The sequence below is a fragment of the Sinocyclocheilus anshuiensis genome, unplaced genomic scaffold, assembly GCF_001515605.1.
Source record: "Sinocyclocheilus anshuiensis isolate Anshui unplaced genomic scaffold, SAMN03320099.WGS_v1.1 scaffold356, whole genome shotgun sequence".
Taxonomy (NCBI): domain Eukaryota; kingdom Metazoa; phylum Chordata; class Actinopteri; order Cypriniformes; family Cyprinidae; genus Sinocyclocheilus; species Sinocyclocheilus anshuiensis.
In genome coordinates, this window is record NW_015554097.1 from 1,104,371 (window position 1) to 1,127,176 (window position 22,806).

The 22,806-nt window shown below is 38.4% G+C and overlaps 1 protein-coding gene and 1 non-coding gene across 2 annotated transcripts in view; one reads left to right on the top strand and one right to left on the bottom strand.

The window, feature by feature from the left end:
- Window positions 1–22,806, top strand: part of LOC107669515 (G-protein coupled receptor 98-like) — a 142,545-nt gene that overhangs the window by 54,137 nt on the left and 65,602 nt on the right. Inside the window, 45 exon segments of the mRNA XM_016461784.1 lie at window positions 50–265; window positions 385–629; window positions 704–885; window positions 971–1,779; window positions 2,171–2,380; window positions 3,807–3,937; window positions 4,063–4,162; window positions 4,617–4,796; window positions 4,878–5,041; window positions 5,184–5,271; window positions 5,879–5,957; window positions 6,064–6,202; window positions 6,292–6,433; window positions 6,516–6,562; window positions 6,564–6,725; window positions 6,893–7,068; window positions 7,151–7,278; window positions 7,356–7,525; window positions 8,149–8,295; window positions 8,449–8,529; window positions 8,643–8,907; window positions 9,044–9,166; window positions 9,982–10,204; window positions 10,311–10,515; window positions 10,721–10,867; window positions 11,352–11,607; window positions 11,925–12,127; window positions 13,043–13,219; window positions 13,362–13,544; window positions 13,630–13,809; window positions 14,183–14,347; window positions 14,443–14,563; window positions 14,784–14,907; window positions 15,064–15,202; window positions 15,945–16,130; window positions 16,469–16,704; window positions 16,809–16,957; window positions 18,076–18,274; window positions 18,407–18,626; window positions 19,367–19,606; window positions 19,715–19,864; window positions 21,011–21,487; window positions 21,586–21,729; window positions 22,323–22,494; window positions 22,598–22,733. Coding sequence (XP_016317270.1) covers window positions 50–265; window positions 385–629; window positions 704–885; window positions 971–1,779; window positions 2,171–2,380; window positions 3,807–3,937; window positions 4,063–4,162; window positions 4,617–4,796; window positions 4,878–5,041; window positions 5,184–5,271; window positions 5,879–5,957; window positions 6,064–6,202; window positions 6,292–6,433; window positions 6,516–6,562; window positions 6,564–6,725; window positions 6,893–7,068; window positions 7,151–7,278; window positions 7,356–7,525; window positions 8,149–8,295; window positions 8,449–8,529; window positions 8,643–8,907; window positions 9,044–9,166; window positions 9,982–10,204; window positions 10,311–10,515; window positions 10,721–10,867; window positions 11,352–11,607; window positions 11,925–12,127; window positions 13,043–13,219; window positions 13,362–13,544; window positions 13,630–13,809; window positions 14,183–14,347; window positions 14,443–14,563; window positions 14,784–14,907; window positions 15,064–15,202; window positions 15,945–16,130; window positions 16,469–16,704; window positions 16,809–16,957; window positions 18,076–18,274; window positions 18,407–18,626; window positions 19,367–19,606; window positions 19,715–19,864; window positions 21,011–21,487; window positions 21,586–21,729; window positions 22,323–22,494; window positions 22,598–22,733 — 8,416 coding nt within the window.
- On the bottom strand, window positions 20,517–20,588 carry trnae-cuc (transfer RNA glutamic acid (anticodon CUC)). Its single transcript has one exon. It is a non-coding gene; the product is annotated as a tRNA-Glu (tRNA).

Consider the following 22,806-nt stretch of genomic DNA (forward strand, 5'->3'; position numbering starts at 1 on the left):
TATATCATATATTTCTGAATCGTAGCATATGTTTCTAAATGACATATAGGTGAGGACTACAGTGTGGCCTCTTCTGATATGGTTTTGCTGGAGGGAGAGAGTAGCAAGCCCATCCCTATCCTCATCATCAATGATGTGGTGCCTGAAGTGGAAGAGACCTTCCGAATTGAGCTTCTCAACCAGACCACTGGAGGCGCTCTCCTGGGGGACCTTACACAGGCAATCATTACCATCCTACCCTCAGATGATCCCTATGGATCTTTTGGTAAGTTTTTATCAATGACAAGCTTTTCATGGACGTTCAGTAATGAGACATATGTTAAATGTTTTACATATTGTTTATGTGGTGACAGTGTTTTGAAGAGATGTATATTTGATGGTTAGTTTTTCAGTCTGCACCCATCACAATAGAGGAGCCAGCAGTGAATGCTTTTGAGGTGTCCCTACCCATAGTGAGGAATGCTGGAACTCTAGGTGATGTGGATGTCGAATGGAGAGCCACAGTCAGTGGGAGACCTGCCACTGGTTATCTGCGACCTTTGTCTGGTGAGGTCAGGTTTGCCCCTGGAGAAACCTTAAAGACACTGAAAGTTGAAGTTTTGGCTGATGATGTACCTGAAATTGAAGAGGTTAGTTTGGGTTTTTAATCTTTATAAGGATGTATGAAAACTCTGTATTACTTAAATGTTTCTGTTTAATTTAGGTCATAAAGGTTGAGCTTGTTGGTGCCACCAATAGTGGGAACATTGGGACTGAGAAAGTAGTCGATATCATTGTTCCTGCCAATGACAACCCTCACGGAACTGTGTACTTTGAGCAAGCAGTGTACCGCATCCAGGAGCCACTGGAAGGGATCTATATTGCTAACATTACAGTTCGAAGGAGGTAATGTGCCTTTTTTTCCTATATCTTTAATTTTGTTTGGAATGGTACATTATGTTGCTTTTTTGTGTGTGTGTTTTCACTGCAGTGGTGGTAACTTTGGCATGCTGGAGATCATTTATAGCACCTCTGAAGTTGATATCGTAAGCAATGCTCTCAGGGAAGGCCGAGATTTCCTGGTTTACTATGATTCTCCATCGGCTGGAGCACCATCTAATGCCCTCCGCAGACCCATCAACATCACCACAGTCACAAACGTCCTAAATTTCTGTGCAGCCTTCTGCCTTAGAGAGCGGGCTTGCCAAGCTTTCAGCATCACCAACACCCCAAGAGCGAGTTGTTTCTGGGTAATGTCTGGAGCCAGACAACTGAGTCCTTCACCACAAACCTTCACCTATTTAAAAAACACCACAGCGGCCGCTTCGCTGTTTAGCTCGCAGGCTGTTGCTGGGAGCGACTACATAACCATGACGGCTCAGACCACAACCATGCTGGACAGATCGGGAGTCACTAACCTCACTGTACCCATCTTGACTGACTCTTTGGCAGAGATGGATGAGAGTTTTATGATTAAAATCCTGAGTGTTAGCTTGGTCAACATGACTGTAGCTTCCAAGAACTTGCCAACCATACAGCAACCGGACACAGCTTTGGTGACTATAGCAATGAATAGAGATGCATTTGGAATATTTCTGCTCTACAGCATTAACCCCAATGCCACTCAAGATGGACAGTATCTCGAAGTGAGAGAGGAACCAAAAACAACAGTGCTGCTAGTCATTGAGAGGAGGGGAGGCAGTATGGGACAGGTTACAGTGGAGTGGAAATATGTTGGTGGCAGTGCCACACCCAACGCTGACTTCAATGGGACGGGGGAGACCCTTATCTTTGCAGAGGGTAAGTCTTGTCTGCTTTGTGCTTTTGATGGTACTGACAACACTTCAGGAGTCAGGAGATTTACTTTAGCAAAATGTGCTTTTGACTTTTGGGCTTTTCACATATTTTTAAACCTTGTTTTAAAATGTTCATACTTTACTCTGGCAGAATAATTTACACTATGTACTAGGGGTTTGATGAGATCTCGAGAAATTAGCAGATAATATTCCGCCACTAGGTTTACGTTACATTATGGTGTCGTTTTGCTTTTTTATAGAGATAGATAGATAGATAGATAGATAGATAGATAGATAATAGACAGATAAGCAGAACAGATAAAGTTTAACTGAAGACCTTTCTTCATTTCAACAGTATTGCAGTTGGTGAATGACCTTCTGTCTGTTCCTTTAAGGTGATGTAAAGAAGACCCTTGAGTTTGTCATCACAGATGACATGGAACCTGAAGATAATGAGACTATACAGATTGGGTTAGTGAGCACTGAGGGTGGCAGCCGTATCCTTCCCAGTTCGGACACAGTCACCATCCTCATCCTGGCCAATGACAATGCAGCTGGTGTGGTGGGCTTTCACACAGCCTTGCGATCCGTCATCGTCAGAGAGGGTCTGTGTTTTTCTTTTTTCCCCCCACTTTTACACTTAAAGGGTTAGTCCACCCAAAAATGAAAATTCTGTCATTAATTACTCACCCTCATGTCGTTTCAAACCCGTAAGACCTTTGTTCATCTTCGGAACACAAATTAAGATATTTTTGATGGAATCTGAGAGCTGTCTGACCCTGCGTAACAGCGAAACAGCGTATCCGTGTGACGCAGCTGACACAGAACAGCATACGAACGTTTACATCCAGCGGATATTCTCCAAAATGGCACCAGGGTGATGCGGAGGAGACGAATTGTTGAATAAAGTCGTTTTTTTTTTCTTTTGCGCACAAAAAGTATTCTCGTAGCTTCGTATAATTGCGGATGAACCCCTGATGTCACATGGATTATTTTACAGATCTCCTTGCTACGTTTCTGGACTTAGGAACATTTCAGTTGCATTGCTGTCTATGCAGGGTCAGACAGCTCTCAGATTCCATCAAAAACATCTTAATTTGTGTTCCGAAGATGAACAAAGGTCTTACGGGTTTGAAACGACATGAGGGTGAGTAATTAATGACAGAATTTTTATTTTTGGGTGAACTATCCCTTTAAGGCTTGGTCACACCAAGAATGATAAAAAAAAGAATGACGTCCATACCAACGGACGATAACATTCTGTTTATTGTAAGTGCATGCTGCAGTTGTCGTCTTTATGCTGCTTTAAATGCTCAAGCTCTTTCAAGTTGGTGGATTCTGTTTGGCCGTCTGTTTTTTATCATCACTTAGAAATAATTTAATAAAAGGAAAATAATTATGATTTTAACAATATTGTGTTGTTAAAATTATAGCAGTGGTGTGGACTTTTCTATTCTCGTAGAATTATAACAACTATTATAACAACACTTTATGGTTATAGTTATTGTCCTTGGTGTGAACAGCTCTTCAATCGTGTTAGTTTGCTATAAATAACCAGACAAGGCTTGACCAAAAGTCTGTAATTTCCCAACAGACAGAGGTGGTTTTAAGATGAACATGATTGGGGAGGCATTTAGAACATGTTTTAAATGGATAATTAGGCATCAATTTGTGCTCCATATCATAGTAACTAGTAACATAGTACCAAGATGTGATGAGAGAAGAGGGATCTGCAACAGCTGTTACATTGGGGAAGATGGTTCTTGTCATCATGCATGCATGACAGGACACATGCATTCTATCCCTGTATATCCAGTCTTTGCTAGAGTACTAGTTAATCTAGTCAGCAAGGAAAAGGAACTCTTATACACATCTCATTAATACTAGCTTCTAAATCAATCAAGGGTTGTATTACTTGGAGTAAAGTTTGTTGAAGTTTTATTGAACCCAATAAACCCAATGCAAAATCCACGTCTCATTATACCAGAAAATGGTTAAAATCTAAGTTTAGATGTTCATTGATTTCAAAAGGTGAGAGTTTGTCTCTGCTGGTGGAGAGAACAGCTCCTGCTATTGGAAATGTCACAGTGGAATGGAGGATTGAAGGCCCTCGAGTCTCAATGACTTTTACAGACACCTCGGGAACTCTATTTTTCTCTGAGGTAATGAATAAAAAATGTAGCTTTACCAGATCATTTGAGCATTTCTTTTAAACTTTTAAACCTATGTCAACTATGAATTCAAAGGACAATGAGTGATCAATATTCTGCCTCATCTTCTGTTTCAGGGAACGTTAAATAATACTATAGTCTTGAGGCTACTTGAGGATACCACGCCAGAAGAAAGAGAGGAGTACAGAGTTATCCTATCAAATATACAAACCAAAGGTATTTATCAGAAACACACACAGGATTGAGTTACTCAAAAAGTACTGTATACTGCAAGTTCATCTCATGTTACCATGTTTAGCAAGGCCGCTAAAATTTACTATTCGCATTTATGAATGCAGCATTTTTCTAAATATTTCACACTTTCGCTTCTCAGGTAAATTATCCTGTCTGAAGGATGTTTACATATTTTATTAGAAAACAAGTCACAGTTTCAGATTAAAAGTGAGACTTTTTACAGTGTTAACATTAGCTGCTATCTTATTGTCTTGTTAACTTGTTAATCACTCACAATCTGCATTTCAGTGTCTGTAGCTTGATCTTAGCTTGCACTCACATTTCACTTCACACTGTATTTGTGCTTATTCTATACACAATCTATTAATCTATTATTTATTCTAGTTTATTGATGTATTTTTAAATAATAATCATGTATAATATATAATTCTCTCAGGAGTTACCCAGACAGGCATGGCAGCCCTGAGTGCTCAGGGTCGTGAAGCAGTGGTGAGCGTGGAAGTGAGTGACGAGCCGTTTGGTTTGCTCAGCATCGCCCCCTCATCCTTAAAACTGACCACAGATGAGAAAGACACTACCATCAGGATTTACATAAACCGAGAGTTTGGTGCATCAGGTTAGCTATGCTTGTAAAATCTATCAAACAAAGTGTTGTCCTGGAGTATGGGGATGTAAGTATTGCTACTTTCCTCCACAGGTGCTGTGAATATAAGCTACGAGACTGTGCAGGGCTCTTTGCAGGACCTCAGACAGACTGAGGCTGCTCTAGCCCAGCCAGGCCATGACTTCAGACACGTCTCCAGTTCTGTGATCATGCAGGATGGACAGACATCTGTGTCCATCCCCATCACCATCATAGATGTATGATGCTGCTGATCTAACATTGACTACATTCTAACAGTTTTCATTTTGATTTTGATTTAAGATGCTAAATTAAATCTAACGCATATTGTATTAACCTTAATTGAATTAATCAAGAAACATTTTTTTTTGTCATTAACAGGATGACATCCCTGAGTTGCAAGAGTTTTTCTTAGTCAATATAACATCAGCTGTCCTCATAACCACCCTCGCAACTGTCCCTGAATTAAGTAAGATGATTAGACAATTAAGCAGATTGAAACTATTAAATGGTATTCTGTATTATGTAATTATTCACTTTGCTGTGTTAAATGAGTCACATTTAATTAGGTTTTAGGTTCTTCTTTCAATTATACTTTCTTCTTGAACTTGAATCTTTTTACATCCTTTCCTAGAGATTTACTATACATTGAAAGGTAACAGTACCTACCCACACCTGTGCTTGATATGCTCTAGTGCTTTTGAGCTTATTGTCATATTGTCAGTGGAATTTCTATAATTAGAATTTGTGTTTGTAAGGTGTGGTGATAACTGCCAATATAATTGACAGCTCACAGCGGTCTGAGCTCTATCATTCCAAAAGACAGCCCACACTCCTTGCTTATAATCAGTGATTTGTGAAGACTATTGGTAGATGACTATTAGTGCTTTTTTTATTATTAGTAGATGACTATAGGTGTAGTAATAGTGGATGATTAATAATGTGGCAAATGACCTTGTTTTTATTTGTGCATTTCCTGAAACCCAAAGCATGCTGCCATTGCCCATAATCCTACCCCTTAAACTATTTTATTAATTCATTCATTCGTTCATTCTGATATATTCATGTCTTTCCAGATACTGAAGGCCTTGTAGCAGAGATCAGCATTAATGCTAATGATGGTATCCAAGGGATCATTGGCTGGCAAAACACAGAGTATGAGCTACCTTTCTTTCTTTCTTTTTAACTTATATGAACCATGGTGTCATTCACTTTAACGTTTAGTAAAAAGGTTTCGGTAATGTATGTATTTTTTCCTCAGCTATGTGATAAATGAGACAATTGGTGCGTTAACTCTGGTGGTGTACCGTGATGCCTGGATGTATGGAAATGTGTCCCTGTTCTTCTATGTCCAGAATCTAGAGGCTCAGTTGGACCTGGATTTCAATGCCACCCCATCAGTGAGTCACAGACGCTCTTTCTAGTTTTAAATATCATTAATTATTCAGCATTTGTTGTTAATAATTATTGACCGTATATACCTACACAGATGATCCATTTTGTGGATGGAGAACAGCACAAGTTTATCGATGTCCAGATTTTAGATGATACCATTCCTGAAGGGGATGAGACATTTCAGTTAATTCTTGCAAATCCATCGGCAGGGCTGCAGCTGGGAGAGAACACTACAGGTCTGGTATGCTGGGAGACACTGAACATTCATGATTTTCCATGACCAATGCCGTATAATTTTTCTCTAATGTGTCTCTGTAGCTACCGTGACTATTCTGGCCAATGACGATGGCCATGGAATCATTTGGGGAGAGTGTGGGCACCCTCTACATCATACGGGACCCTCCTCAGGGCGTGTTTGGCACAGTAACGGTTCAGTTCACAATCACTGATGCCAATGGATCCCTGTACACTGATGATCTTACACCTTCCTCTGGCTTTGTGGTACTTGAGGATGGAGTCAGATTCAAGGTACAGTATAAAAAGCTATTCCTGACCAATGAGAATTTAATGAAATAGTTAACCAAGCATAATGACACTCGTATTACAGCACCAGATCTGTTAAAGTTGAGAAAATAAATGTAGGAACCAGTGGTTTGTCAAAGAGGAAACTGAATAGTATCATCTTTGTTTTCTAGACTTTGGAGATCTGGGCTGTTCTGGATGCTGAGCCAGAGATGAATGAGACATTCACAGTGACTCTGTCCAACCCTACTGGAGGTGCTCGTCTGGGAGACTCGCTGCAGATTTTCATCACCATACTGCAAAATCAGGCTCCTCTGGGACTCTTCAGAATATCACCATTATTTAACAGGTACATTCACAGTCTGTTCTAAACGGATGTCAAGCTCGTTACCACACAATGCCTGATTCTACTGTATTTGTGTGTTTTTTAGGACTCTAGACACCTTGACATTGGAGGAGCATAGTGGTACGGTGTACCTGACTATATCTCGCAGTAATGGGCTGTAGTCAGCCGTCAGTGTGGAATGGGAGACCTGGTCAGGAACAGCATTTGGCATGAGTAAGAAATTGCACCAGTAAGATTATTTTGGTGTAAACAAAAACTGTATAACCACAGGTTGTTTAATTTATTTGTAGGAGGAGAGCAGCCAGTGTTGGCTGTGTATCAGTCTATCAGGGACAGCTTGGCGTCAGTCTGGTGTGCAGTGCCCAGTGAAGACTCTGCTCTGGTTTTGAGGCTGCTCAGAGGTCCAGCTCAGAACCAGGCTGTGCTCTACGAATGGCAAGGTGTCTTGGTGCCTGTGGAGGTATGCCCTGAATTCAATTAAAAGCCCAACGCATGTGAAGCAATAGCCTTGTGGGCAGTGTCATATGGCACAGCTGTGCCTCAGGCAACTCGGGTTTGAGCCTTTGCTCAAAGTCCTTTGCCTGTCCTGTTCCCCTTTCAACTCCCAGTAGTTTCCGGTCTCATTTACACTGTCCTATCTAATAATAAAGGCATAAAAGGACAAAACACGCCCAATGAATGGTGCTTTGGTGGAAGAAAATGCACTCAAAATTTTAACCAATATCAGCTAATGCAACAAAATTGTATTCACTATAATGTTTTACACATAATCTTACTTTTTGTATTCAGCTCAGTTTGGTTTCAACTGCACAATGTGTTTGATTCAAATTTACAGTTTTATTTAATGTTAAGAAAACACATTTGCAATCTGTGGAACCAATATCTTTAAGTTCAGGCAAATATAGATTGATTTTTAACTCATCTTTTACTTGTAATTATTTATTTTTTTTCAAGATTATAATTATTTGTCATGTCTTGTCAATGCAAGACACTAAGTATTTATTTTTATTTATTTCTGATTTTTTTCTTCTTCGCTTTTACCACTTTATTCCTTTTCTCTCTCTTTCACTCTGTTTCTCATAGTTTATCAGCATCCAGAATCCCAGCTCTTGTGTGGGTTTTACAGTAAATGGCTCCAGCTATGTGGCAGTTTCCCATGCACACAGCACCATGTCATTAACTGCAACAATCAGCTTATTTCGTCTTCAGGCAGACCTCAACCTCACTCAAGTGAGTATGCTGCCAGTTTATCTTTTAATTAGCTGTCATCAACAAAAGCTGCATTTGTGCTTATCCTGTGATAGACTTGTCATTCATCTCACTATTGTCAGATTTCTAATGGTGGTGTTTTTGTGTATTGTTCAATGTTGCCCCCTTTTGTAGGAGCAGACTCTTACTGTGGACAGTTTCAATGTCAAACACTTCTCCACTGAGCTTCAGCAATATCTGATAACTTCTAGTAAGGTAAACTCAATCTGACATGTAAAATGCAAACTTGGAGTTCTAAATTGAAGAATTTACATACAGGTAGCAATAGTCAGAAATACTTTATTGAGATCATTCGTCTCTGTCTTAAGATTTTTGTGTGGGCTGGAGGCTCATTCTCCCTTCATCAAAGTCTGGAGTTACAAGACATTACCACAGCCGTACCCTTCAGACGAGGCAGCAGCAACCTACAGCACCTGGCTGTGTGCAGGAACATATCATCATCGGTGTGTCTCATATACCAGTGGAGTATTGGGCAATTCCAAAACCCTCAAACCTTAGCAGTCAGTGCTCGAGTCAAGCAAGTGGAATCATTTCAGATGGGAGGAGATACGTTCCTCCTCATCGTCACTGAAGGTAACGATCATATGCAGTCTGTGGTACTGTTGCAGCTCAAGAGCGTTTTCAATTTGAAGATGTTCTGACACTTTATTGTGTGATCTTGAAAATGATCATTGGTTTCTCTAACGTCTTTATTATTCCCCATGAAAAGGTCCAAGCTCAACATGTGAAGTGTTTATGTGGGGTTCTCAGCAAAACTTCTTCCAGCAGACACAGTCCATCCCATTTCCCGGCCTCTTTTCAGTCCACCCCTTTACCCCTCCTTCTGGAATATGTGAGTTGCCAGACAATATAGTGCAGTCTGTATAAATAATAGCACATTTAGTGTGTTTCCACTATTAAGCATATTTTTCCCCATATTTTATATGTACCAAAATTATATGCCTTAGTTTATTGGTATTTTAATTTACATGTAATAATAATAGTGCTTGCAAGGTAGAATTGTACTGATATTCCTCAAACATGGTTGGGGTCCGGTTAGGGCTTTGGTCTAAACACTTAACCCTATGTATTGAACTTATGCAACTATTTCAGACTAAAACGCTAACATACAGACTCTTCTTTGTTGCATGTACACAACCGTTCAAAAGTACTGTTTAATTTTTTATTTTTCACTAAAGAATATTAATACTTTTATTCCTCAAGGATGCATTAAATCAAAAGTAATAGTAAATACTTTTACATTGACTTTTACACTGATACATTAAAAAAGTGTTTCTGTTCTGTTCTTTTCTGTTCTGCTGTTCTTTTGAACTTTCTTTATGAATCCTGAAAAAAAAGTATCACAGTTTCCACAAAAATATTGAGCAGCACAATCATTGTGTTTGTTTTTTGAGCTCTAAATCAGCATATTACAATGATTCCTGAAGGAGTTTTAATTTTCAAAAACATTAAACCAACCTCAAAATTTTAAAGAGTAGTATATTTGCATAATACATTTTGATTGGTCTTGTCTCACTTGAATATATTTAATTATTTGTTTGCCTTGCAAGCAAATCCAGTGTGGTGGCTTCATGTAATTTACATTATCATACACAGCAAGACCATCTGTTTTGAGAAATTAGATTGACCAGTTTCTTTGTGTCCTAGCTCACCTGTTGCTTGCGGGTCTAAATGGTTCAGCCCTGTACTCATGGAGGTTAGATCTGAGGCGGTTTGCTGAAGTGTTAAAGTCTCCATCTGCACAAGAATTCCTGTATCTTCCTGTTTCTTCTCTCAATTCTACCAAGAGTCTCATCGTAGCCACTGGAGAGTCAAGCTCTGTTGTATATGATCTGACCTCAGTGTCCAACCAGTCTGACTTCATCCCCAAGTATGTGTTTAAATGATTTTTTATTTATTTATTTTTGATATACCTTTTCTAGAAGCCTAATACACTCTTTTTGATATTCATTGATATTTTCATCTTTTATCTTCAGTTCAGGAGAGCTGTTTTTCCAGCCTGGTGTCCGTGAGCTAGAAATAGCAGTGAATGTAATTAATGATGATGTTCCGGAGGAGGAAGAACATTTTCGTGTCAGCCTCAAGAACCCCAAAGGAGGGGCAGAAATTGGCTTCCGTGGTCAAGTGACATTGTTCATTCCAGCTAATGATGATGCTTATGGGATTATAGGTTTTGCACAGGTATAAAGATCAGAATATATTGTGTGCTTCACAGATGATATTATCTGAATTACTGTATACAACTCACAACATCCAATGTCACTCAGCTTTAATAGTGTAAATGTAAAGTACTGTCAATTTCACATTTAAAAAGACCAAAAAGAACATTTTACTTATTGAAGATGTTGGTGCACAGTTGATAATATACAAATATATTTGTATACAGAACTCTTTAATGCGGGAGGTGGATGAGCTGGAGGATGATAACTCTGTCTCTCTGAGCATTGAGAGGACGAAAGGCAGGTTTGGCAGACTAACTGTACACTGGAGCGCCTATGGTAGTCTGGATGACATTTTTCCCACTTCAGGAGTGGTGAGAACTGCTGTTTTCTGTTTTAAGTTGTTTTAGTAATAATATTTGACTAAACTGCATATTTTAAATAGTACATTTTGAATTTCAGACTGTCACTGTAGTCCAAAATCACAACTCTAACTATAAGCTGCCTTTTTTGTAGCAGTTACATTTGTAAGTCAAATGTGCAAGCAACTATTTTCAAAAACAATGTACTATTTAAAAACCTGTTATTCAAACATACACTCTAAAAAATGCTGGGTTGTTTCAACCCAACTTTGGGTCAAATATGGAATAACCCAACCATTGGGTTACATTTTTCAATAAAATTTTTAACCCAAAAGTTGGGTTAGTCCATATTTGACCCAAAGTTGGGTTGAAACAACTCAGCATTTTTTAGAGTGTATTATTATATAAACCTCCCAATTGGGACAACAAAATGTCAACATCCAGTATAACCACAAAGCACTATGAATTACAGACCTCTCCATCTGTATCCATGTAGGTGACGTTTTCTGAGAGCCAGGCTGTTGCTACCATCTCACTAAATGTATTAGCTGATGACCTTCCTGAGTTAGCAGAAAAAGTCACCATTGTCCTGACCAAGGTCACAACGATTGGGATAATTGATCCATCAAGAGGAGCAATGATCGACCCTCAGCGTGCCCAAGCAAACCTCACCATTAGAGCCAATGATTCACCCTATGGAGTCATTGGCTGGCACCTCGATTCCCAGTACTTCATCACACCAGAACCTCAGAGTAATCCATTTGTGTTTAACTTTGTCTCATTTGAACTTAGCACAATAATATAATGAACAGCATATGAGTGGCTATGATAGCCAATATACATTGCTGTGGTGTGCCGCTAAATATCAATATTTCATGTAATCCAAATCACTGAAAAGATATATGTACATATTTTCTAGTCATATACTTAATTTTGAAATTAGTCTAGGAATTAAGTTTTTTTTTTGTTTGTTTTTTACATAATTGCCCCATACATTACAATATGAAACTATTTGCTCTTGAAAGACACTGGTGTAATTATTTACATTTTTTTATTCCTTTCACTTCAGAGAGCCCAAGCAATATCACACTAAGTATTGTGAGAGATCAAGGAGCATCAAGGGATGTATTAGTTTACTACACCACCAAAGCGGCCCTCCACCTGCCACCTGTTAATCAGGCTAGTGAGGGAACTGACTGTGTATCCAAAGAGGCCACAGTCGTCATGAATGAGAATGCTACTGTTGTTTTGGTATCTGTTACTATCCTGCCGGTGAGTACCACATCCCAGCTAATCTCACTACTTCAATGGGATGACATATAATTAAAAAGACCTTCAGAAGTCACACATGTGGTGTAGCGGTTGAAAGTGTGTGCTGGTAATTTAAATTTGTAGGTTTAAACCCTGATTACATAATTTACTGAGTACTTACATTTGTAGCTAAATATTTATTTGAGCACCAAATCAGCATGTTACAATGACTTTCTGAAGTATATTGTAACACTAAAGTAATGGCTGCTAAAAATTCATCTGTGCCATCACAGGAATAAATTACATTTTAAAATAAATTACAACACAAAATGGTTATTTTAAATTGTAGTAATATTTCACAATATTAGTTTTTACTGTATTTTTTTATTAAATAAATGCAGCCTTGATGCTTTTACGAATCTTTCAAAATCAGTCATCATGCTCATTTCCCCTTAACTTCCCAGTTAGTCTCAGGTCACTCAGTCGGAGGACACACTGTGCTGAAGCTTATGAGGAGACAGATTGACTTCCTACAACAAAAGCCAACAGCCAGTTTCTATCACCGCCACAGAAACCCCACATTTTTTCAGTTTGCTCCTGGAATAGCTCATGCCTTGCAAATTGCAGTGGTCGTTAGATATTTTTGCATATTGTCCAGCCTCAAAAACCACATGTTGAATTTGTTTGGGCTGATAGTTTATGATACAGACTACTGACATAAATCAGCATGTTCTTAGAAATGAATTGTGCAGAAGCTATTTTAGATGATGTTTAGAATCTACTGGAGATATTATTCCTTATATTGAGATACAAGGGGTGTCTATAGGGTTTTAACTAATGCAGTATGTGCTATGCATGCGTAGGATAGAATAGGTTAGGATGAAACTTTCTTAATCCCTGGATAGTATACAGTGGTACATGTGTGCTTGCTCTTAGGATGCTATTCCTGAACTGGCTGAGACATTCCTGGTAAACATCACTAAAGTAGAACTGTTGGGTGGAGACACAGGAGCAGCTCAGCCCAGTGTGAGGAGACCTGGTCTGGAGATAGCTGAGGTCACCATCCAAGAGAATGATGATCCAAGAGGAATCCTCAGTTTCAACGTCTCAAAGGTTGGTTTACAATTATTTTATTGTTATATGTTTATTATTGGCTTTTTATACATTTACCATATTATGATTTATTATTTATTTGTTATTTTGTCTTTATTGTTAATGAAGAACAAACACACTTCTACAATTCCTTGTCTTTTAGGATGTTTCTGGGGCAGTGCTGGCATTTGAGGTACCATCACCTGGAAACGTCCTTCACCTGGCCGTCATGCGAATGGCCGGTAGATCTGGCAGACTGGTGCTTTACTGGGAGGCTCAAACAGTCACAGCCAGCGCTGAGGACTTTAGTCCTTCCTCTGGAAGCCTAACCTTTCAAGATGGACAGGTACAGATTACAATTAGAAGTATTTTTATTTTATTTATTTATTCAACATGCTACTTTTAAGTAACGAGCTGTTATTCTTTTACAGGCAGTGGCTTATATTGAGATCACCATTATTGATGACACAATTGTGGAGTCGACAGAGACGTTTATGGTGAAACTGGTTCAAGTCATCGGAGGTGCCAGGCTGGGGGACGAGACATCTGTGGTAATCATCATCCTGGCCAATGATTCACCTTTTGGTCGGTTTGGGTTTGAGGAGCCAATGGTACATTTACTAATAATATCTATGAATATTAGCATTTTACAGTCTTGCCTATGTGTTTAATTGTCTCAGTTGTGATAGTTGCATAACCTTACTTTTATATGCTTTGTGAGTGGTCCACTCTGGATCTTTGAGGTATTTCTGTAGTAACTCTAAAGCAACTTTTTGTTTGAACTTCTTTATGACCTCATTTTTGTATTTGTTATACTTCATTTGGTAAGATGTAACCTTGTGTTTACTTGGTTTAATTGCTCTGTTGTCTTTATTGAATTCATAGTTTGCTATTAATGTTCAGATACATTTGTGGTTGCTTTATAAAAGCCATAATCAGGTTGACTGATGATTAACCTTAGTAACATGTTTGATCTTTTCTCAGGTCTCTGTGTCTGAGCCTCAGTTCCTAAATGACCCAGCTTCTATAGCTACAATGACCGTAGTGCGTAGCTCAGGAGGTGAAGGAGTGGTGCATTTGATCTGGCTTCTGCAGGAAGAGGGCAGAGAAGACCTAAGCCCTCATAATGGAACTCTCATTTTTAATGGGGTAGGTATGGGTGGTAAATATGAATATGATTTGATTAACTTTTACCTGTGCCACTGTGGAGATACTCAGTTGTTAAATTGTTTTATCGCTTGTAGACTGAGTCAAAGAAAACTCTGGTGATTCAGGCTTTGGCTGATGCTGTCCTGGAGGGAGAGGAGAGATTCACCATCCAGCTGCTCTCTCCAAAGAATGAGCCTGTCATTGATCCAGTTAGAGGTTTGTCAGCATATTATCACCATTGATAACATCTGGGAAACAGTTGTTGTTTCTTGTCTTTTTTGTTTTTCTCTTCTGAACTTTAATTGTTTCTCTTTCTCATAGGTTAGGATATTTAAATATATATAACGTGTCTGTCTACATTTTTGACAGATAGTGGCCAATCTGATCTTTTTATATCATGTACTTGTATCATGTATCATGATTTTCATTCTTTCAGGTGTTGCTACGGTTGTTATTCAAGCTGACATGGGTGCCCTGGGAACTGTAGGAATAGCTGATTCCAGCAGGAACGTTCTGATTGGCGAGCCAAGAGACAATTACAATGGAACAGCTTTGGTCAGGTAAACTCCTCACCTTCTCCAACCGAACAGAGGTTACTGGATCTTTAATTTCTGCACCATTGGCATCACCAAACAGAATTTGCAAACTAAATTATCAAAGCAGATTTCCCAAACATTCCTCCAATCTGAAGATCGACTGTGTCCTACCAATTGCAGTCTTGTAAGAGGTCCAGGCATCTTTGGTGCGATCGAGATCTTCTGGAACATCACCACAGCTGCAGATACAGAGTTTGAGGAGACCTCTGGCAAAGTTGTCATGAGAGACCACCAGTCTGCGGCAATAATTCAGCTGAAGGTAAAACTGCTGAGTAATACACTTGGTGGTTCGAATGTTGGGGGTCGGTTAGATTTTTTTAATGTTTATGAAAGTCTCTTATGCTCACAAATGCTGCATTTATTTGATCAGAAATACAGTAAAAACAGTAATGTTCACTCTAATTTATAGATTTGTTTTAGACTTTAAAATGTTAAAATGTCATTTATTCCTGTGATGAAAAAGCTGAATTTTCACCAGCAGCCATTACTCCAGTCTTCAGTGTCACAATTTTTTGAAATTGAGATTTATACATAATCTGAAAGCTGAATAAATAAGCTTTCCATTGATGTATGTTTTGTTAGGATAGGATAACACAGAAAATCTGGAATCTGAGGGTGCAAAAAAAATCAAAATACTGAGAAAATTGCCTTTAAAATTGTCCAAATGAAGTTCTTAGCAATGCATATTACTAATCAGAAATGAAGTTTTGATATACTAACGATAGGAAATTTACAAAATATCTTCATGGAACATGATCTTTACTTAATATCCTAATGATTTTTGGCATAAAAGAATAATTTATAATTTTGAACCATACAATGTTTTTTTGGCTATTGCTAAAAATTTACCCAAGCGACTTAAGACTGGTTTTGTGGTCCAGGGTCACATATGATGATTTGGTGCTCAAGAAACATTTTCGCATATAAACTGTAAAAAAATAAAACCATCTTAGAGTCTTAAAACTCAGAGTAAAATTAATTCCCTCTCCCTGTTTCTGCAGGCACTAGATGATGAGATTCCAGAAGAAAGAAGTGTATATCAGCTAAGATTGAGCTCTCTAACCCTGGGCTCAGCGATCAACCCTGACAGACAACTTGCCACCATCACTATGGCTGCCAGTGACCTTCCCCATGGGCTCTTCTCCTTCTCCCAAGCCTCTCTGCGTGCCACTGAGGAGGACAGAGCTGTGAGACCCCTTGCATGACATTACCACTGATGAGACACAAACCATAACCAGAGGACTATGTGTTACTGCCTGTTCCCCTCGATTGGGAAAGTCATTGAAACTTTTTAAAACTTTCATAAAGTAATAGCCTAGCAACCATTGATCCAATGACAAAAAACACTGGAAAGTTTTCTTGAATTAAAAAATGGACAAAGGGTAAGTTCTGTGTATGCAAATTTAGCTTTGATCCATTACAGTTTTCCTTGAATCAACTGTAGAAGATTTTAGGGAATGATGATATCTGAGAACGCATACTTAAAGGTAGTTAAATCTCTTAACATTGTCTTGTCTCTTACCAGGTAAACGTGACCATTGTTCGCTCCATGGGTCTGTTTGGCAGCGTGTGGGTCAGTTACCACACAGAAGGCAGAACTGCAGTCAGTGGACAGGATTTTGGACAGTCCTCTGGTCAGCTGCTCTTCAGGCCTGGGGAGAGCTCAAGGGTCATTACGCTGACTATACTCGATGATGATCTTCCAGAAGGACCAGAAGAGTTTTTCCTCAACATTACGCTAGTAGAGCTTCTGAATGTCAGGTAGAGTTCAGCCTGCACTGAGAGGTCATGCGGTAGCTTGGAAAGGCATTAGCTACCTACTTTTTATGTACGCTGCAAATGTATTTCTTTCCTCTTGTTTTCAGTTCAATGGATTTTACAGTGAGAGAGTACGACCTACAGATTGACCAGCCTCCAGCTATTGGCAATCTGTCCTCTGTCACGGTGATTATCCAGAAAAATGACAATGCTGACGGCATCCTGGAGTTTGACCCCAAATGTGTCAACATCGCTGGTACTTTTATGCATTCCTTCTTTTTTCTCAAATCTTTTGTGATTTTTTCTTTTTTTTAAATGAAGAGAAAGTGTCTTTACCTAAAACATTACAGGTAAACTCCTGGCCAATAATTATTTCATTTCATGGATGATAAAATGGCCAATTTTAAAGAATAATTTAATTTGTTAAAATATTAGAATTTTTTGTATATTTTAGTTTTAATAAAATTATTAGTTTTAAATGTTACAAGTAAATTTAGACATCACAACATTATCAGTGTGAAAAACAGACATTCATTTTGAGAGTTTACTTTAATAGTTCTCTGCATATTCATATTTAAAAAGTAGAAATTATTTGAACATCTAAAGAATTACACTAAAACGAAAATTTTAATAAATAGAAATGAAAAGTTAATAGAAACTTAAATAGAAAAATAAAAAAAAGAAATATAAATATTTTTTTAAATTACAAAAATGTGCAAAAAGTTACAAAATTTAAAGGGGACATCAGATGAAAGTTTCACTTTTTAGTTTTTTTTTTTTTTTTTTTTTTTTGCATTTTATTAGGTTTCTGCTGTGTCTGCCAGCTCAGAAAATCTGAAAAGAAATTACGCAGCCGGTTTGTTATAGGTTGTCTGAGTCTGAAACGTTGTCATCTAGTGAGCTGTTTCAATTTTCAGCCAGTTTCTATGTAGATAACTAGCTATTTGAATAAGACCACCTCTGAGCCATATACGGAGTCCAATGCAGCAATTTACGTGTCTTGTGTCGACACGCCCCACTGAAGAAAGGGTTGGGGTGAGCAGTAACTCATTATAATTTAAAGAGACATGCACCGAAACGAGTCGCTGTGAACAGAGCTGTTTTTGACAGGTAAAAAGGGTGTTGCTTTACACAACCATTGAGGAATTTTAACAAAGTACGTTACAGACATTTCATGAAGACCCTAAAGAATCATACCAACTTGTGGAAAATGGGCATCCGATGTCCCCTTTAAAATTAAAAAAGGAAACTTGAAAATATTATAAAATATTCAAAATATTTTACTAGTATATAAATAAAATAACACTGTCATGTAAAAGTGCATGATGCATACATATATGTGTATATGTCTCTCCAATTGTTTTTATGTCTCAGTTGAGGAGGATGTAGGAATTCTGTCCATCCCTGTACTGAGGCGTGTTGGATCCTATAGGCAGGTCACAGCAGAGTTTATCTCCAAAGGTTTGACTGCTCAACCCGATTCAGATTACATCCTGCTCAATGGCTCCATCACCTTTCAGCATGGCCAAACCCTCAGCTATATCAATGTTTCCATAGTGGATGACACAGAGAGGTAAGGATGGGGTTAATAAACTTACTATATATGCTCTCATTTGATATTGGATGAATGGTTGAATATTATATTGTTGATATGTGGTAGTTTTGCGAACTATTCATTTAATGATTTTTTTTGTTTTCCACCCAGTGAGTTTAACGAGATATTTGAGATGCAACTCACCGGTGCCACAGGAGGTGCCATACTTGGAGCTCAGCTAATTGCACGAATTACAATTGCCAAGAGTGACTCGCCAAATGGTGTTGTACGATTCATCAATCAAAGCGCCATCACCATCCCAAACCCCAACAGTGCCCTCAGACTGACCCTGTTTGTAGAGAGAGCGGACGGGCTGCTGGGAGATGCCACGGTGAGCCCCATCTACACTATGACCTCACACTTCCAGATCCATAAATTATATATATATTTTTTTTTTTAATTTTTAAATTTTATTTATTTATTTATTTATTTTTTACAAGTGGGGAAGCACTTGGAGGACAGACAGACCCTAAACTGGATGATTCCATTGATTTGTATGTAATTAATACTGTGGTAAATGAGGATTGTAGAATATTTTGATAGATCAGAATGTGGTCTGTGAGGTGAATACATGCTTTAGTACAGACCTTCATGTTTCTTTAATGTAGATTTTAATGTGGAAACATTCACAAACAAAAGGAGTCATTTTTCAAGAGTTGATTTAACAGTGATAATGTTGATAATTTTGTCAGGGAAATAATACCAAAATAATGAAGAATCCATTTTTATTTTCTATTTTGGGTTTCCCCTTTTTTCATGTTGTAAAATTTTGGTTTGTATTTTCTTTCTCAAAACAGGTTTCAAAGCAGTAGTCATTTATTTATATTTTTATTATATGTTTATTCTTCTAAAATAATGCCTCTAAAAGCTGCTTTAAATGTCATAAATTTAATGAAAATAAGTGATAAGGCTCAGAACTGTTTTTATTTTTGTACAATTGGTAATAGGCATGATTTTTGATGGCATTTTAGGGGAAGTCCTTCTTGTGCTTTCTGTGCAATCTTAAAGCAATCACCATGGTTTCAGTATGCTCGCTTATGTTGTTTCCTCTTCCTCTGCTGTCTCCCTCAGGTAATATGGCAGATTCTAGGTCCAAACTCAAACGAGGTTTTACCATCAGCAAACACAGACATTGGTGAACCAGTGAATGGGACGTTCAGTTTCAGAGACGGGGAAGGGGGTGTGCGCAGCATTGAGCTGAAGATCATGCCTCACGGTGAGGTGGAGGTCACAGAGAAATTCATTGTCATGCTCCGTATCCTCTCCGGAGAGATGGGTGTTGATCCCAGAGCCGGATCTGTCACACTCACGGTACGCCTGTTCAGTACGGAAAAGTGATAACCTAGAAAACAGAGAATCAAACGTTAAATACAGTATTGTATCATTGTAGCAATGGTGTACAATGTGTGTGTTCTCTAGATTGAGAAGTTTGGAGACCCCAATGGCATAGTACAGTTCACAGAACAGGACCTGATAGAGCGCATTTACAGTGAGCCTTCTGACAGAGAAGGGCCGCTCAAAATATCACTCCTTATCACACGCAGAGAGGGCGTCATGGGCAACATCACGGTAGGAAAACAAACACTAATTCAATATTCAGTATTCTTTTCAAAAGTTTGGGGTTAGTTGGTCCGTAAGAATTGTTTTTTTTTTCTCTTAAAGGAGTAGTTCACTTCCAGAACAAAAATGTACAGATAATGTACTCACCCCCTTGTCATCCAAGATGTCCATGTCTTTCTTTCTTCAGTCGTAAAGAAATTATGTTTTTTGAGGAAAACATTTCAGCAATTTTCAGTGGACTTCTATGGGGCCCGCGAGTTTGAACTTCCAAGATGCAGTTTAAATGCAACTTCAAACGGCTCTAAACGATCCCAGCCGAGGAAGAAGGGTCTTATCTAGCAAAACGATCGGTCATTTTCTAAAAAAAAAAAAAAATTACAATTTATATACTTTTTAACCTCAAACGCTCGTCTTGTCTAGCTCTGCGTGAACTCTGTTCTCCTCCAACTTCAGAATCGTCCTAGAGGAGGACTGGAGGAGAAAATGAGATACCCTAACTGTTTCGAATGGGACTGCACAGAGTACACATGCACTTTGCAGAGCTACAGAAGACGAGCGTTTGAGGTTAAAGTGTGAGTGTGATGTGTGGCCAAGTATGGTTACCCATACTAGGAATTAGTGCTCCTCTAACCATTAGGCCACGACTTCCCCCTAAAGAGCATTCCCTGACCGGGAGTCGAACCCGGGCCGCGGCGGTGAGAGCGCTGAATCCTAACCATTAGACCACCAGGGAAGGGTCCCTGGTTAAAAAGTATATACATTTTTATTTTTTTTTACAAAATGACCGATCGTTTCGCTAGATAAGACCCTTCTTCCTCGGCTGGGATCGCAAGTGAACTACACCTTTAACCGATTTTAAATAGATTTAAAAAACAAACAAACAAAAAAAGCTATTTTAAATCGTAATATTTCGCAATATTACTGTTTTACTGTATTTTCAAACAAATTAAAGCAGCTTTGGTGAGAATAAGTGACTTTCAAAACCATTAAAAAAATCTTACCAACCCCAAACTTTGCAGCAGTAGTTGTAGTATGTATATTTTTTTGTATTTTTTATGTAATTAAAGTTTATGTAATGTTCTATCTAAATGTTCATAAATTGATTTCAAGCCCAATAATTGTTTTGTTTTGTTTTGTTTTGTTTTTTCCCCCCAGGTTTTCTGGGAAATCGTCAGTGATGCAGACACATCAGGAGACTTTTCTGCCCTGCAGGGTTCTGTCACCATCCTGGCAGGACAGCATGTGGCAGAGATAGTCCTCACCCTGCTCCCCGACTCTTTGCCTGAGTTGGAGGAGATGTACATCCTCCGTCTAATCTCTGTGGAGGGCGGCGCAGAGCTGGATACAAACCGCAGCAGTACCCGTTTGAAGGTCCGGGCCAATGACGAACCCCATGGGGTGTTTGTCCTTTATTCTGAAAACCAGTCAGTGGTTGTTAATGTGGCGGACCGAAGTAGACACCTCATTATCAGTGTGAACAGGCTGGCAGGAGCGTTTGGCAATGCCAGTGTGGGATACAGAGTCAGTTTTACCACCCCTGGGCAGAGTTTTACAGAGGACACAATCACTGGGAACATAATGGTGAAGGACGGAGAACGTGAGGTCAGCGTTAGACTGCCATTTAGTAGCCAGGTGTGTGATTTATTATCTTTTGAATTAAATATGGGATTTTGTAAAACTTGTCAACCTTATGAAGGTCCGTATTGATATTTTGCATGTGTCCACCACAGGTGTTCTTTGTGCTGGGCTTTAACTTAAGCGTTGAGCTGACGGATGTGACTCTGATTGGTCCCTTACTCAGTTCCCCTCCCAGAATTCAACTGGAATCAAAGATGGCTGTCGTTACTGTTCCTGAATTGGCAGCTAATGCTGAGGTGATATTGCATTCAACACCATTCTGATATCACCGCCAGATGGCGCACAATTAATAGATTAGCACTGGTTTGCCAATATTGCCAATAAAAATTTTACACAAGTTGTAGTTGCATCAGTATTTATATATTTAATAATAAAAAAATAATACTTTATATATTAATGTATATATAATTTATATATTTAATTAAAAATGCTTGAAGAGTTGAATGTAGTTGCATCAGTATTTATATATTTAATTATTAAAAAATAATACTTTATATATAATTTTTATATAATAATTTATATATTTAATAAAAAAATGCTTGTAGAGTTGAATGAGTATTTATGTTTTGCTTATGCTACAGTCTTTTAGTTAGTACTTATTCATTTATTTATGCATTTTATTAAAACATGGCTAAAGTGTCGAATTAGTATTATGGAATCTTGCGAAAAATGGTCGCATTGCACTCCAAAAATCAAAAGACAATATAAAACTTATGTTATGCTTATATTACAGTTTTAACTATAATGTACTATATACTATAATCAAATTAAATAATTATTAATAATTAATAATTATTAAATAATTAAATTAATTCTCTTTGTACTGTAGGTTGGATTTGCCTCTGTGGCCCTGCGTGTCTCAGATATAGAGAGTGGCCAGTTTGAGGCGCTGGTGACACGGACAGGCTTATATGGAAACGTAACTGTCCGATGGAGCTCGGGGTTTCCTCCTCGCCAAACTCCACCAGGCTACCAGCCAGGAGACATCTCGCCAAGATCAGGTTAGAGAGAAATGACTTGATACGTATGAGAAAAATCCATAAATGATAAACTGACACAATATTAGTCTGAATCTGCTATTTTTCTTTTTCTCTTTATCTGAAGGTACGGTAATGCTTGTCCACGGTCAGAGGAGTGAGGTGATCTCTCTCAATGCTGTTAATAACATGTCAGTTGTCACAGCACACGCTGTTTACCTGACCTCTGTAGAGTCAGAGTCACCCGGTGGAGCCCGTCTCAGGTAACACTGTCCTTTTCAAAAACAAAATCCCCTTTCTCATGAATATCTGTGATAACTATATGGTTTGATGTAT